Source organism: Cololabis saira, chromosome 12, assembly GCF_033807715.1.
Source record: "Cololabis saira isolate AMF1-May2022 chromosome 12, fColSai1.1, whole genome shotgun sequence".
NCBI lineage: Eukaryota > Metazoa > Chordata > Actinopteri > Beloniformes > Belonidae > Cololabis > Cololabis saira.
In genome coordinates, this window is record NC_084598.1 from 12,091,157 (window position 1) to 12,105,290 (window position 14,134).

The 14,134-nt window shown below is 42.4% G+C and overlaps 2 protein-coding genes across 2 annotated transcripts; one reads left to right on the top strand and one right to left on the bottom strand.

Annotated features, from left to right (window-relative positions):
* Positions 1-487: 487 nt before the first annotated feature.
* On the bottom strand, positions 488-4,297 carry cfap126 (cilia and flagella associated protein 126). Its single transcript, XM_061735556.1, has 6 exons — positions 3,882-4,297; positions 3,145-3,237; positions 2,991-3,052; positions 2,810-2,882; positions 2,493-2,693; positions 488-1,202 (listed from the first exon to the last, which is right to left on the bottom strand). Exons 1-6 carry the CDS (start codon positions 3,936-3,938, stop codon positions 1,014-1,016), a joined length of 675 nt encoding a protein of 224 aa, XP_061591540.1. The 5' UTR covers positions 3,939-4,297; the 3' UTR covers positions 488-1,013.
* On the top strand, positions 3,897-14,041 carry ccnq (cyclin Q). The gene is made up of 6 exons (XM_061735555.1): positions 3,897-4,065; positions 4,175-4,325; positions 5,771-5,954; positions 6,811-6,943; positions 7,874-8,092; positions 13,214-14,041. Exons 2-6 carry the CDS (start codon positions 4,181-4,183, stop codon positions 13,301-13,303), a joined length of 771 nt encoding a protein of 256 aa, XP_061591539.1. The 5' UTR covers positions 3,897-4,065; positions 4,175-4,180; the 3' UTR covers positions 13,304-14,041.
* The last annotated feature ends 93 nt before the right edge of the window (positions 14,042-14,134 follow it).

Below are 14,134 nucleotides of genomic sequence, written 5' to 3' on the forward strand. Positions count from 1 at the left end.
GCTTTAGAAAAACCACGTAAAGCAGTCCCTGCAAATCCAGGTATTTTTTGGAATTTGCTTTTTTTTTTTTTTTTAGCTAGCCTTCAACATGGTTTTTTACAGCATTAAGATGCTATCCATGATGCTATCCATGATTCTGGGTGGCCGTTCACAAACTTCAGTCTGTTTACCGCTTTATGTTTAGGTAATGGAAAAAGGAGAGTGAATTCAAGTCTTGGCACCCAGGGTACGATGTGTGGTGAATGGCTGGATCCATAGATGGCATGATGTTCGGCTGGTTACATCAGTTTCTCTAGTGCTTACAACAAGATATTGTTAGTGACAGTGACATCACACATTCATTCTTTGCTGCATTATGAAGCCAGGGGATTTGACCCTCTTAGAGAATACTGAACATGGAATTTATGAAAAACTATGCAGTTCAATGCAAAATAGTTAACTTTTTCACCTCCCTTTCTAGGATGGTATACCCACTTTAAGTCAAACTTTCATAATTCAGATGCATAAGGTTCTGAAATAATCTTTTTGTTTCAACTCTTATATTTCACATACAAAGGAAGCATGTCTCCAGACCACCTCTTCACTTTGGTGAGAATAAAGGGCCTGATGTTCTATTAACATATACTGATATACAGTCAAAGTGTTTCTAGTCCAACCTGATAAAGTGGCAGCTGCCGTACTGTGAGTCTTTGTACATCCATTATAGACAACAATACCTTTTGTTACCCTGCATTTCCTCTGAGAGGCTGGAACTCGTTATACTGAACAATGTGACATTTTAGACTGGAATAAGTGACATCATATTGATTTGTCCCGAAAGCAAAGTTGTTTAAATCCAGCTATTCAAAATTGTCATTTTTAAAATGCTTTTATTATTTTAGGTGTTTTCTCAACATACTAAGAACTCAATGATGTTTACTAGTGTTGTTGTATGTCCTTGTTTCTGACTGGAGGATGATGGTGTGCTGTTCCTTTGCCAACTCCAGGCGTCAAAGCCTCTGCAGAGCGCTGGCTCAGTGGCTTGTTCTTCGCTGCAGCAAGAGCAGCTCGTTCATCTGGCGATCCGGCCACTCTTGCTTGTGAATCATTGCCCTGGCTGGCAGCTCTGTCGCTCCCAGTGAAGGAGGGGCTGTTCTGAGAAGACGCTCGGGCTTCAGCTGCAGAGTTTGAGCAGCACCGTCCTGCTGTACACCCCCACTGGTCTAAAGGAACGAGAACAGATGACAATAAGGGGACCTGAACTGATCTAAAAACATGGAGATAGAAATACATTGTTTTTAAAAAAGACAGTATTCTTTATCTTTAATAAGTAACACAAAGACTTGCATAATCCCATTAAGATAATGCTTCTAGTCTCATTTGTTCTAGTTTGACCATGAGTTTATGGAAGCAATAAATGTAACTTTAATAATAAATAATAATAATAATAATAATAATACATTTTATTTATAGGGCGCCTTTCAAGGCACTCAAGGTCGCCGTACAACATCAAATACAATCAATAAAATAATGAAGACAGACTTATAGAATAAAAACAGACTGCACAGAACTCAAATGACTTGAATAACTTGAATTCAACTTGTCACCGAAATCTAAACGTGAATTCCTAAAAACACTGCTGATCTAAATGTATTGCATTCCATCATGACTCATCTGTTGATACGTCTTTACTTGCTAACCTCCGACCAGGTCAATCATATGTCAGCAAGCTCAAAGTCTACATTCCTGCGTAATGACTGGATTACTGACTTGATAACATTACCTTTCTATCAATGTTTCCTTAACTTACTATCACAAGTTCCTCAGAAATATCTGTTTAACCTCTTTAAAAGTAAAATGTTTATCTATTAATTGACATGTAAGTTAGGGTAATAGGTTAAACTTTGTAAGATTAACATGGCATGTAGCCATTACACCACAGTAAAAAGGCTTTATTGTCTCCAAGCGGAAGAAGGTCGTTGTCCTCTGTTACTTCTGTGATTTTCACAGCAGAGCAAAGCTAGTGGTCGTTGTTTTTTTATTCTGACACTCTGCATTCTTGGTGAAGAACACCGCCCGCAGGCTCTTAGCTTCTTATTAAGCAATTTATCAACTTTATTAAATATGCAATTCAATGCCTCTTACACAGGAATGACCTGTTTAAGGAGTTAAAGTAGAGACTGGATCATATAGTACCGAACCGGTAAAGGTGAAAGTTACCAATGATCTCCCCATGGCCTCAGACAAGGGACTTGTGTCAATTTGTCCTTTTAGATAGGAGCACCCTTTTTTCTTATTTCAAAAATATTTTAGATTTTAGCTCAAAAGGTCAGTATTTACTTTAAAACAATGATATCTTCTATTTGAAAATTACACAACAACTTTGATTTCTCAGCCCCGTTTGTGAGACACTCTGGCAAAATCTTTGGGTTTTAAGATGAAGTAAAAATGTAAAGCAGAGCTTGGATCTGTACTACACAGTGGATGTCGAATTTTGTTTGTGTGGGCCTGACCTCCTCGCCAACATCGGGCAGTTTATCTGTGCTTCTGCTGCCTCTGTGTGGCAGAGGCCCGCTGCTTTGCTGTGGGTGAATCCCCCATGACTTAAGCCTTTTGAGACCCTCCTGAGAGCGAGAAGTGGCGTTGATGTGTTGTGATGGGGTACGAGCAGGTAGATCCCAGGTCCCCACAAAGTCTGACCATGAACTGCCCCTCTGTAGTAAAGCACATGCAGAAGTGCAAAAGGTGAGGGAGTTAAATCAGGATTAACAGATGATGCATTCAATTAGAAAAACAGAGTAAAAGGGAGAACAATATTTGATAGTCTCACCTTCACCTTTCCTGGGAGTAGATGCCCTCTGTCGTCAGCAATGAAGGAGGTATGGCCCACCCGTGCTGTTGGCCTACAGACACATGCAGACACACTTACACTCTTGTAACCCATCTACAGATGCCCATACCCACCAGGCAAACGGGAGCACAATATAACCCAAAGGAAAAAACCTCTGCACCTCTTTGAAGTGTTTAGTCCACCCCAGTTCTGCAGCTTCTGCGGGTTGAAGGCTCCGTCATACTGGGAAGTGGGACATGAAAGCTGTAATGTCAACACGTGAAACAGAGAAGCCAGATGTTTTACATTTCTATCCGCAAAGATGTTCATATTACCTGGTTTGCCGAGTAATTGGACGACATTTCTTTGTTTACAGCGTTCAATCTCCGAGTCTGCCCCACTTCTTGTTGCATAGCAACGCGATGCAACTAAGAAAGGACAGTGGACGTAATAAGAATAATGCTTGCATGAGGTTTTTTTTTATTGTGTTTTTATACATGGCATCGAAAAGTGTTTTCAAACGACACGCAGTTCGTTTTAGTTTAGTTTTTGTTAACGATTTACTATCTATAAATATCAACAAGTCTTTTGCCGCGTTCCATTTATCTTGGAAATCGGAACTGGGACTGGGAATGGCAGCCATCTTGGAATGGTAACTCGGGGGTGGTGAAGCGTATCCCACTTTCCCAGTAGGAAATCCCACTTCGAGGGGCGTTCCAGTTGAAAATTCCGACTGGGAACTAAGAAATTCCGACTTTCGAGGACAAATGGAACGCGGCATTTTACTTTGGGAGATATAACCGGAAGTGTAGTATAATAGAGCAGTGACATAAAATGTGATATACCAGGCCCAAAAGACCCCATATATTTCTTATATGTATATATATATATATATATATATATATATATATATATATATATATATATATATATATACACACACACACACACACACACACACACACACACACACACACACACACACACACACACACACACACACACACACACACACACACACACACACACACACACACACGAAGTGTAAGCGTCCGTCTTGTTTTGAAACTACCGGAAGTGTATGGAGTTTGCTTCCGGCAACAAAGTCTCGCAGACTGTGGCTGCACATGTGAGTGGATGTTTGCTGTCTAGACTTGAGCTCATCCAGATAACTAGATGGACTGAATGTTTTGGGATTGTGTCCGTTTCCTGACCGCACATCGAGCCTGTCAGTTGCATGACTGCCTGGCAGTTGAGTGAGTTCACCCCGAATCGCAGTTATAGCCCCTATTATCCTTGTCAGCTCTGTAAAACATCCAGGCTTCTCTCCCTCCTTTCTTTTCTGGCTGGCTCTATGTGGTCCAGGTCCACATGGAGGGCCCGTCTTCTCGGCTCCCCGCCGCCGCGGAGCGAGCTCCAGGCCCGGACAGGAGCAGCAGCGGCCGGGAGGGAGAGGCTGACCCGGCCCGGGAAACGAGGCTTCACTTCCGCGTGTGTCGCTTCATCATGGAGACAGGTGGGGGCTGCTCGGACAGTGGTTTTCTTTTTGTATCTAATAAAAAAAAAACAAGAAGACAACAAAAAACCCCAACAACCTACCACTAAAAATGAAGCACGTTAAAATAAAGAACAGTATTAGATAAACTTTATTTGCTGACACTGGGTCCAGAATACAAAACCTGATACAAAGACACAGATATTAAAAACAAAGAGAAAGAGATTCACTTGTGCCGTTCAAATTAGTTAAAAACATACAAACATTTCCTCCCGTGTTTCCAGAAATAGGAGGAGAACCTTGTATCGCTCTGTGTAGTCTCTCTGTTAAGGCCATAATTAAAACATTGTTTGACTCCTTCAGTCTACACATAAATCTAAACATAAAATTCCTCAGTACAGCATGGAAAGTGGGAACATCACTGGTCACAAACATTTCACTTGCACTTGTCCATCTAGGGCAGTGGTCCTCACTCCTGGTCCTCGAGAGCCGCTGTCCTGCATGTTTTTGATGTTTCCCTGCATCAACACACCTGATTCTAATTAGTGGTCATCACCAATCTTTCCTCCAGGTCTGCACAGTTCTGTTGGTGACACAGTCATCTGTATCAGGGTTTACTGGAGCAGAGAAACATCAAAAACATGCAGGACAGCGGCTCTCGAGGACCAGGAGTGAGGACCACTTCCTAGGGAGTTTTAGAAAAATTCTAAAAGCATCATTGTATGCCACCTGTAGTTTTTTTCATTTTAGCACTGGTATAATGGCACCACAAGTGAGCGGTGTATATCGGAGTGCAATACACACATATATATAGTATAGTAAAGTCTAGTCAAAGCAGCGGTTATTTTGGAAAGTTATGGCTTAAATATGGCTTTAAACCGTTTTTTTTTTTAAATGAGTAGATCAACCTCAGCTGGGTTAAAGTTCTATGAGGTATTAATACTACTTTTTTGGTCAAAATGCCCCAGAAATAAAAGTGCTAAAGAAGATTACCTTCCATTCAATGGTACATAGCAGCTGTTTCAGTTTACACACCAGCCTCCTCAAGTGAGTGTTACAGCTTTGCACAACCCTTTTCAGTATGTCACCACCGACATATGAAATTAAGTTGACATAAAGATGTCCCACACCCCACAAATTTGATCTGATGTCAACAGCATTTGGTCAGAACTTGGTTCCCCCAAACATCTTGGTAGGGTTGTGTTTTTTCACAATTCCTGAGTTGGATGTCACTTTAAACATCCAAATATGTTGTTCAAAGCACTGACTGACTGAAGGTTGTAGTTGTAGACCAATTTACGATTTGTTACACTTAGCCAAGGTCATGTCAGCTGGGGTTCTGTGCTCCTGCCCAGATTCCTAATGATGATTCTAATGTGTAATGAAGGGTTATTTGATGTTATTCGAGATGGAAATACATATATGTTTGTTTATCAAATGAAGAACCTGCTCCCTTTACTGCTCAGGCGTGAAGCTCTGTATGCGCTCAGTGCCGGTGGCCACAGCCTGTGTGTTGTACCACCGCTTCTTCCAGCGCGCTAGCGTCCGTGTGTATGAACCGTACCTGGTGGCCATGAGCTGTGTGTACCTGGCTGGCAAAGTGGAGGAGCAGCACGTCAGGACCCGTGACATCATTAACGTCAGCCACAGGTAATGTGCACGGTGAGGAGTATATGCAGCACTGCCACGTTGTGCACAATGACATTTCACCGGTGACAGTGAAAGTACTGTTGTAAAGCAAGTAACTCTTAGCCTGTGGGCTGGGAATGACTTGATGCCTCAAGTGGAGGCGTTCAGGTGTCTTGGGGTCCCAGTCATCAGTGGGGTAGAATAGAGCAGTGCGTTGGGATGCTGTGCTGGTCCACTTTGTTGAAGAGAACCTGAGCTTAGTGGAAAAAAGCTCTCGATTTACCAGTTGATGTACGTTCCAGCTCTCAATTATGGTCATGATAGGGATTATAAATCTGCTGTTGCCCCTCAACCCAGTGCTGGATAAATGTCAGAAAATGGACAATTGTGTCATTCATGCTTCAATAAATGCTTTGTAATGAAATATATTCTATTGCTTCATATTTTCATGGAGATTTCTTATGGATTTTTTGCTTATTTTTATATAAACCAAAGCTGTCATTTTCTAAGTCACTTTCATTTTATAAAAACAGCAGACCACCAACCGTTCAACTTCCAGGAACAACAGGCAATTTGCATTCATTAGAAAGGAAAGCGAGACATGTCCTCACGCACTGAGCCAAAACAGTAGGGATGTCTTTCAGTTATTTCAGTTATTCTACTTTTACAACAAGAAATGTCTGCAGTAACAGTCTATGAAAAGACGTGTTTGGTATAAACGTTTGGCTTTCATGAATATTCTTTCAGAAAAGCTGATAGTTTTCTTAGCAGATTTGGATGTTTTGTGCAAAAGGATGAGTTGATAAAGATAGCTGATAGAGTTAATATGTCGGCATTGTGTCCCTGAGTCGGCTCTTCTTCTGTGCGTCTCTTGCAGGTACTTCAACAAAGGCAGCGCTCCTCTGGAGTGTGACAAGGAGTTCTGGGACTTGAGGGACAGCGTGGTGCAGTGTGAGCTCCTCATCCTCCGACAACTCAACTTCCATGTCTCCTTTGAACACCCTCACAAGGTAATAGTGTGGGTGCATGTGTGCACGCGCACATCCATGTATCCTTGTGTTTTCTATTTCATTTCCAGTCTCCGTGTGTGTCTCAGTGGGTTTGGGTTTAGAGGCACAAGGAGATGCTATTCCTGAAAACTATTCAATTCAATTCAATTTTATTTATATAGTGTCTAATACAACAGATGTTGTCTCTAGACGCTTTCCAGACTCCTCGAAAACTAGGAGATTTAGCGTGGTTGTTTTCTGACTCCTCACACACCAGCAGGCGTGCTGGTGGGCAGAGCTAATGCTTCAGGCTTGCACACATCTCGGGCTTCCAGTCCAACACACGATTTCAGCAGATCACGTTATCGGTGCTAGGTTTTGCAACATCTGTAAATAACCTCAAAACCTCAAATCTTTGCATCCACGTTTGAGCCAGAATTTGATTCAGCAAACTGTGGCAACAAAGACTAAAGTTGGACATCTGTGACCGCTGTCCTCATTACCCGCTGTTACGTAACCATACGGATTATGTTGACACTTACTCAGCGCCTGCTGATGTTTTTCTGTGTACACCTCTGCTAATAGGTGCATGTGTGGGTCGTCCTGTAAAATGCTGACTGAGTCAGTTAAAAAGTACAAAAGCTGATGATGGTGTTGTAAAACTGCTCTTGACTCCATAGTTGCTAACAACCAAAATTACATTTCTTGTTGGAAGCAAAAAGCAAAAGACTTGTTGGGAAGTATCATGGGATCCACGAGGGAAGCTTTCATCCCCCTGGACACTGAGTATTTGGTGCATATGATACTAAAACATACCTCTGCTGCCTTTTTTGGCCCTCTCATCACATCCCTGCCAGTAGCTGATCACGGTTTCCACATCAGTGGATTGTTTTCTGACGTAAACAGACATGAATGAATGCCCGACTGTGTGTCTTTTCTTCCTCTCTGCAGTATTTGCTCCACTACCTGCTGTCTGTGAAGTCACTCGTAAATCGGCACGCTTGGTCTCGAACCCCTGTGGCGGAGACTTCCTGGGCGCTGCTGAGAGACTGTTACCACGGTGCCATGTGTGTGCGCCACACACCACAACACATTGCCATCGCAGCCCTGTACCTGGCCCTGAACAGCTACGGAGTGGAGCTGTCTGTTGGAGAGAGAGAGTGGTGGCAGGTCAGTGTTTGTAATTATAGAAGGCTCTACAATAAAAAGATTAATTCACATGACCTTGCAAAGAATGGGAAGTTAAGCTGACAGGCCCAAAAAATAGTTAAATATTCTTGACCACCTCCAGCTTTGATTAGAGTTTTAATTTGTCGCGGTATCGTCTTGATAAGAAGTTTCCCAAAGTCTATTTCCAGACAAACCTAACATTTCTCTTTCACATATGCATTTATTTATGAGTTGCATTAATTTTTTTTTACCAAGGACTTTTATTGATGACGACTTGGACCACTGCATCAGGTCCTCTCTGTCGCACTTCAAAGTTTCTCAACAGGTTTCAGGTCTGGACTCTGTGAGGACCAGTCCCCGTCCGTAAAACTGATGTCTCATGCTTCCTGAGCCACTCTTTCATAATTTGAGCCCGATAAATGACCACATTCTTATCCTGGAACACACCCATGGTATCACACATGTTGACAGAAACACCTGGCCATTCTGCATTTTAAGGTCACCTATAATGTTATGGGATACAGACTTGACCAATTGAAGCAACCCCAGATCATAATACTGACCCCACAGGTTTACACAGCAGACGCTAGGCCTGATGGGTGTATTACCTGTTCATCCACCTCTCTTCTTAGTCTGATGCACCCACCCCCCCCCAGAACAAGTTAAATCTGGACTTTTGAGAACATGTGACCATTCTCCCTTGCTCCGTGGTCCAATCTATACGTTATCTTGCAAATGAAAGTTTTATTTAAAAAAAACAAACAAACTAATTGATCTGTATAGCTCCACCGATGTTTTTTTTTAGGCTGTGTAGCAGTTCAGGCCCAATACCTGGAATTCTCTTTACATTGTGCACGTGGAAATGGTCTTACTTTTACTATTAAGGAACATTTCTTAAAGGGGACCTATTATGAAAAACACGTTTTCTCTTGCTTTAACATATATAAAGTGGTCTCCCCTCAGCCTGCCAACTCAGAGAAGGAGGAAAGCAACCAAATTCTGCAATGTCTGTACAGCCGCCCGGATGAGCCATCCAGTGTGATGTGACTTCTACGAGCCGTTCAGATTCTGCAGATTTTCGTTACGTAACGAAAATGCAAACCATGCCCACAACTAACAACTGCGTGACATCGGACGCTCTCTGTCCATCTCCCTCCAGCCAGCTGCCACTTTATTGAGGTTTTTGTAGTGAAATGAGGAGGTATCATAGAGATAACTTCTCATTTCAACTAACTGGATCAGCCGTTCCTCATCCATGACCGTTTCCTACAGCGCTTTCAACCGGCTTTCAACGCGAGCGACAGGAAGAAAATAGAAGCAGGGCGTCCGACAAATGTTCAGCTCAAAACGGCGCCGCGTCGCGCTGCGTCACTGCGGCCAGTTAGGACAGTCCAATAGAAAATAAAGCAATGGAATTGATTTTGTCGCTGACACTTGCTCGCATCGCATGCAGTTAGGACACGGTGTAACTCCGCCGGCCGGAGCTTCCGCCATTTTTTCGTAGCGGTGTTGAAGATTGAACTTTTTGCCGTTAATTCTAAGCGGTATGTGTGGAGAAAAGCAGAGGCTGCTCATCACCTGCCCAATACAGTCCCAACAGTGAAACATGGTGGTGGCAGCATCATGCTATGGGCATGTTTTTCAGCTGCAGGGAAAGGACGACTGGTTGCAATCAAAGGAAAGATAAATGTGGCCAAGTACAGAGATATCCTCACAGAAAACTCAGGACCTCAGACTGGGTTGAAGGTTCACCTTCCAACAAGACAATGACCCTAAGCACACAGCTAAAATAACAAAGGAGTGGCTTCGGAACAACTCTGGGACCATTCTTGACTGGCCCATCCAGAACCCTGACCTAAACCCAACTGAGCTGCTCTGGAGAGATTTGAAAATGACTGTCCACCAACATTCACCATCCAATCTGACAGAACTGGAGAGGATTTGCAAGGAAGAATGGCAGAAGATACCCAAATGCAGATGTGGAAAAACTTGTTGCATTGTTCCCAAGAAGATTTGTGTCTGAACTATACAGAAAGAATGTAGTGTACTCTACCAGCACGGTACTTCCCTCGATCATCAAAAGAACTTGAGACTAATATATAACATCAAATAATATGGAATATATGAATTTGGGGCATTGAAGAGGACATAGCAGATATATTGGGAATGCAGCTTTATGTGTTTCACTGAGACATGGAGACAGGAACTTTTACCAAAATACAACTTCTTTCTACCTGACTTTCAGACAGAGAGAAGCTGCAGACAGAAGGGTAAAGTAGAGGAATATGGGTCATAGTGATTGAAAACAACAAATAATATAATCGTGGGCATGTAACTGTGAAGGATCTGATCTGTGTTACTAGCCTATGCTGCAGTTAATATACCGGTACAACAACTACAACACAACGCACCACATTCCTGGTGATCTCTTGAGACTGAAGCCACGTCTCTAAACGTGAAGTTATTTTTATTTTATTCATTTCATTTATTTTCCCTCAGTGTTTTAGATTGGAAAACTATAGTTCCCTTTTGACATAAATAAGTAAAGTATAATAAAAAATGAGGGTGAATATGATGCGTATGGATCAATTCTAATCAAGAATTAATTAATAAAGCATGAAGCATCGTTTTTATGAACTTAGTTTAAGGTGGTAAGTCTTTGATGCTACAAATGGAGTTCTGTTACTGTTCATAAAATGAAAATAGACAACATCAGTTGCTGGGCAGCAGCAGCAAACAATCACCTGTTGATGGCACTTTTATTTTACACCTGACAGTTCAACTGTCAACCCTTTTCCACCAAACCAGTTCCAGGGCTGGTTTTGTGCCAGTCCTGTGTTCGGAACTGGGCTTTCTGTTCTCATAGACAAAGAACTGGCTCCGGGCCAGAAAAAACATTTTCAAGGTAACACCAAGTCTTTGCTGGGATAGAGGAAAGAACCGCTTACGTAAGCGGAGGGCGGCTGAGTTGTTAAGACCAATGGCAATAGCATGATAGCAAGACTCTTGAGCATCTTTGAGTGGGTATGTGGACCCATGTTGGCGGCCCGTGGTGGTCAAGAGCTGAGATTTTACTGCCTTCCCGAGCACCCGAGCTATGAAAGAGCAAACCGGTTCTCAGCTTGTTTGCAGGTTGAACGAGTTGTGCACCAGCATCAGCATTGGACCAGAACCAGCCCGGGAACCGGTTTGGTGGAAAACTGAACTGAAACTAACAGTTCCTATGTTAGTGGAGAGGAAGTGATCCAGTGTTGTTCCTCTTATTCTAAAGACACTGTTTTTTCAGTAACAGAAGTTTGCATCAGTGCTTTTAAAGGTGCACATGAAGGATTGAATCTCAGGGTGTTTCCATAAGAAAACAAAGATGGGCCTCAGATGTTTTTATTAAAGCATGTGTTCTCACCTTTGGCCTAGAAATATGTTTCTTTGCACTGGAAGAGTAACTGACCAGAATAACCGGATGAAATTATTGTCCCCTAATATTCCAAACATGTTCATCCAAATAAGCATCTCTTTCATTTCTGAACTATCAGAATATTTTGTTTGCTCTCCGTGCCCTTTGGACGTATGCCCTTCTCCTAACCGCCTCGTGTGATGATAAGGTAATTAGATTTGGTGACCTCAGAATTGGGTCTCTGCTTTTTGCCGATGATGTGGTTCTGTTGGCTTCATCAGACCCAGACTTGCAGCTCTCACTGGAGAGAGTGAATGTGAATAGGCACCTCTATCTATCTGAGACCATGATCTTCAGCCGGAAAAGGGTGGAGTACCCTCACCGGGTCGGGGATCTGATCCTTCCCCAATTCTCGGGCTTCAAGTATCTCTCTGATTATGAGTGAGGGAAGAATGGAGTGGAAGACTGGCGAAGGGATTGGTGCGGCATCCAGAATGATGTGGTCTCTGTGAGAACCGACACGCTGAACACGCTGGAGGGACTATGTCTCTCGGCTGGCCTGGGGACACCTTGGGATACCAAACATTCCCTGCTTTAGGCAACCGCCCCCGCAACCCGACCCCAGATGAGCTGAGGAATACGGATGGATGGAGGTTGTAATCTAATACCCAAAGCGCTTGGTTTCGTCTGTGGAATAAATAAACGCTGAATGTAGTTATTTTTAGGTCATTTAAACCTTATATTTAATTGATGATGCAGTGGTGAATGTGTAAAATGCTGAGCCACAAAAACTAAATGTTTTCTGACCTGTACAAATGTTTTTTATATTATTCTCTTCCTCGCTTCTCATCATTACTTTACTGCGTGTCTTAGTCACCTCTGCCATGATGTCCACAGTAGCTCTGTGAGGCAACTCCATCGTTGTTGATCTGATGTGACACGATTCCCTAAAATGTGTTTGTCACAAGAGACACCCAGGACAGGAGTTCAGAGTTACTTTGGGTCTTTTTTTGTCCATAGTAGGGACAAGACACTGCAAAAGCTAGATAATACTTCCTCAAAATAAAATATCCCTTCTTATGAAACAGGTATTTTAACATGGAGAAAAAAAACAACCTTCATTGGTGTTGTTTTAAAACTGCACATAATCAAAGTATTTTGAGATGACGTTCGAATGAACATCAAATTTCCTGGGAAACAATCAGGTTCATATTATTTTGTGAGTCGCCTTGCTGATGTAGAGGCTGCCATCTATCAGAGGTCCTGTATAACATCTAGTAGACGTGATTTCATGTGCAATTTTCAGAGATCCAAAAGGGTACTTGAAATAACTACTGCTTTTGGAATCGTGCAGAACACAAAACAACTGCAATCTTGTTCTATTGTGCTTTTAACAAAGTGACATTACCAGAAAAAATTATCTCGCTGCAGCCAGTCTTCAAAGGCAGAAATGTCTTTTGTTAGTGCCAAACATTAATTAAATGGTGTGAGCAATTACAGTTTTCCATAGTCACACAATTTAAAAAATGATAGGTCCTTTGTTACAGCTTTGATTTACTCGCTCCAAAGTCAGACGGAAAAGTCAGGATTTGTTATGGTTTTGTGCTTCAGCCCTCAGGGCCGTAGAATCTGGGTCGTTTGAAATGGAGTGTGGACCTTTGATGTCCTCCATTTATCGAGGCCAGCTGTGGAGCTGATGTCTGTGTTGTGTGTTTGTGCGTGTACAGGTGCTGTGTGAAGACGTGACCAAAGCAGACATCGATGCTGTGATCTCAGACCTTCTCCAGCTCTACGACATGGAGGCCAAGTGTGTTTGAAGGACACACCTACAAGATTTCCACTTAAAAGTTCTGTTTGTGTCTCCGCGGCATAATTGTGTGTTGTTCTATCCAATAAAGCGTGTGTGTGTGTGTGTGTGTGTGTGTGTGTGTGTGTGTGTGTGTGTGTGTGTGTGTGTGTGTGTGTGTGTGTGTGTGTGTGTGTGCGTGCGCACGTGCGTGCGCGCGCACGTGCGTGCGCGCGCGTGCTCTTTGCACCTCCCTGGTTTGTCTTTGGAGAAACGTGCCTGAAATACCATTTCCTGCCACCAGGGGGAGACACTCTTTACTTTTTGGTCATGGATGTCTCAGCTTGTCAGAATACTGATGTGCTCCAGATCTCTACCAGCAATCTCTTCACACTCTTCTACATCCCACGTTTTCTTCAACGGTTGCATGGATTGATATTCTGCTCTGGAAGAAAATATTTGTGATTTGATGCTTATTTTGATATAATATGGTATAGTATGAAATATATACCAGCATGCAACTGTACAAGTATAACATAATCTCTGGGATACTTCAGACTGTGCATGCCTTGTGGCTTATTAAGTGTTTTATGTTCATTGTCGTGCTACCATTTACAGATATTTTTTTTTTTTAATTTTAGTTTAAATGAAAAAACTTTGAACTTTGTTTAATTGAACTGTCTTTCTGGCCTTAGACAAGCCACCTTAAAATGGTGTATTTTTTCAAAAATAAACCCAACAAAGCCAGTTTTACTCTGTTTAAATGAAACATCTACTGTTTATTCTCCTTGTTTAATTGAACTCATATTCTACAAAGGGGCAGCACAGTGGCTTGGTGATTAGCAATGTTGCCTCACAGCAA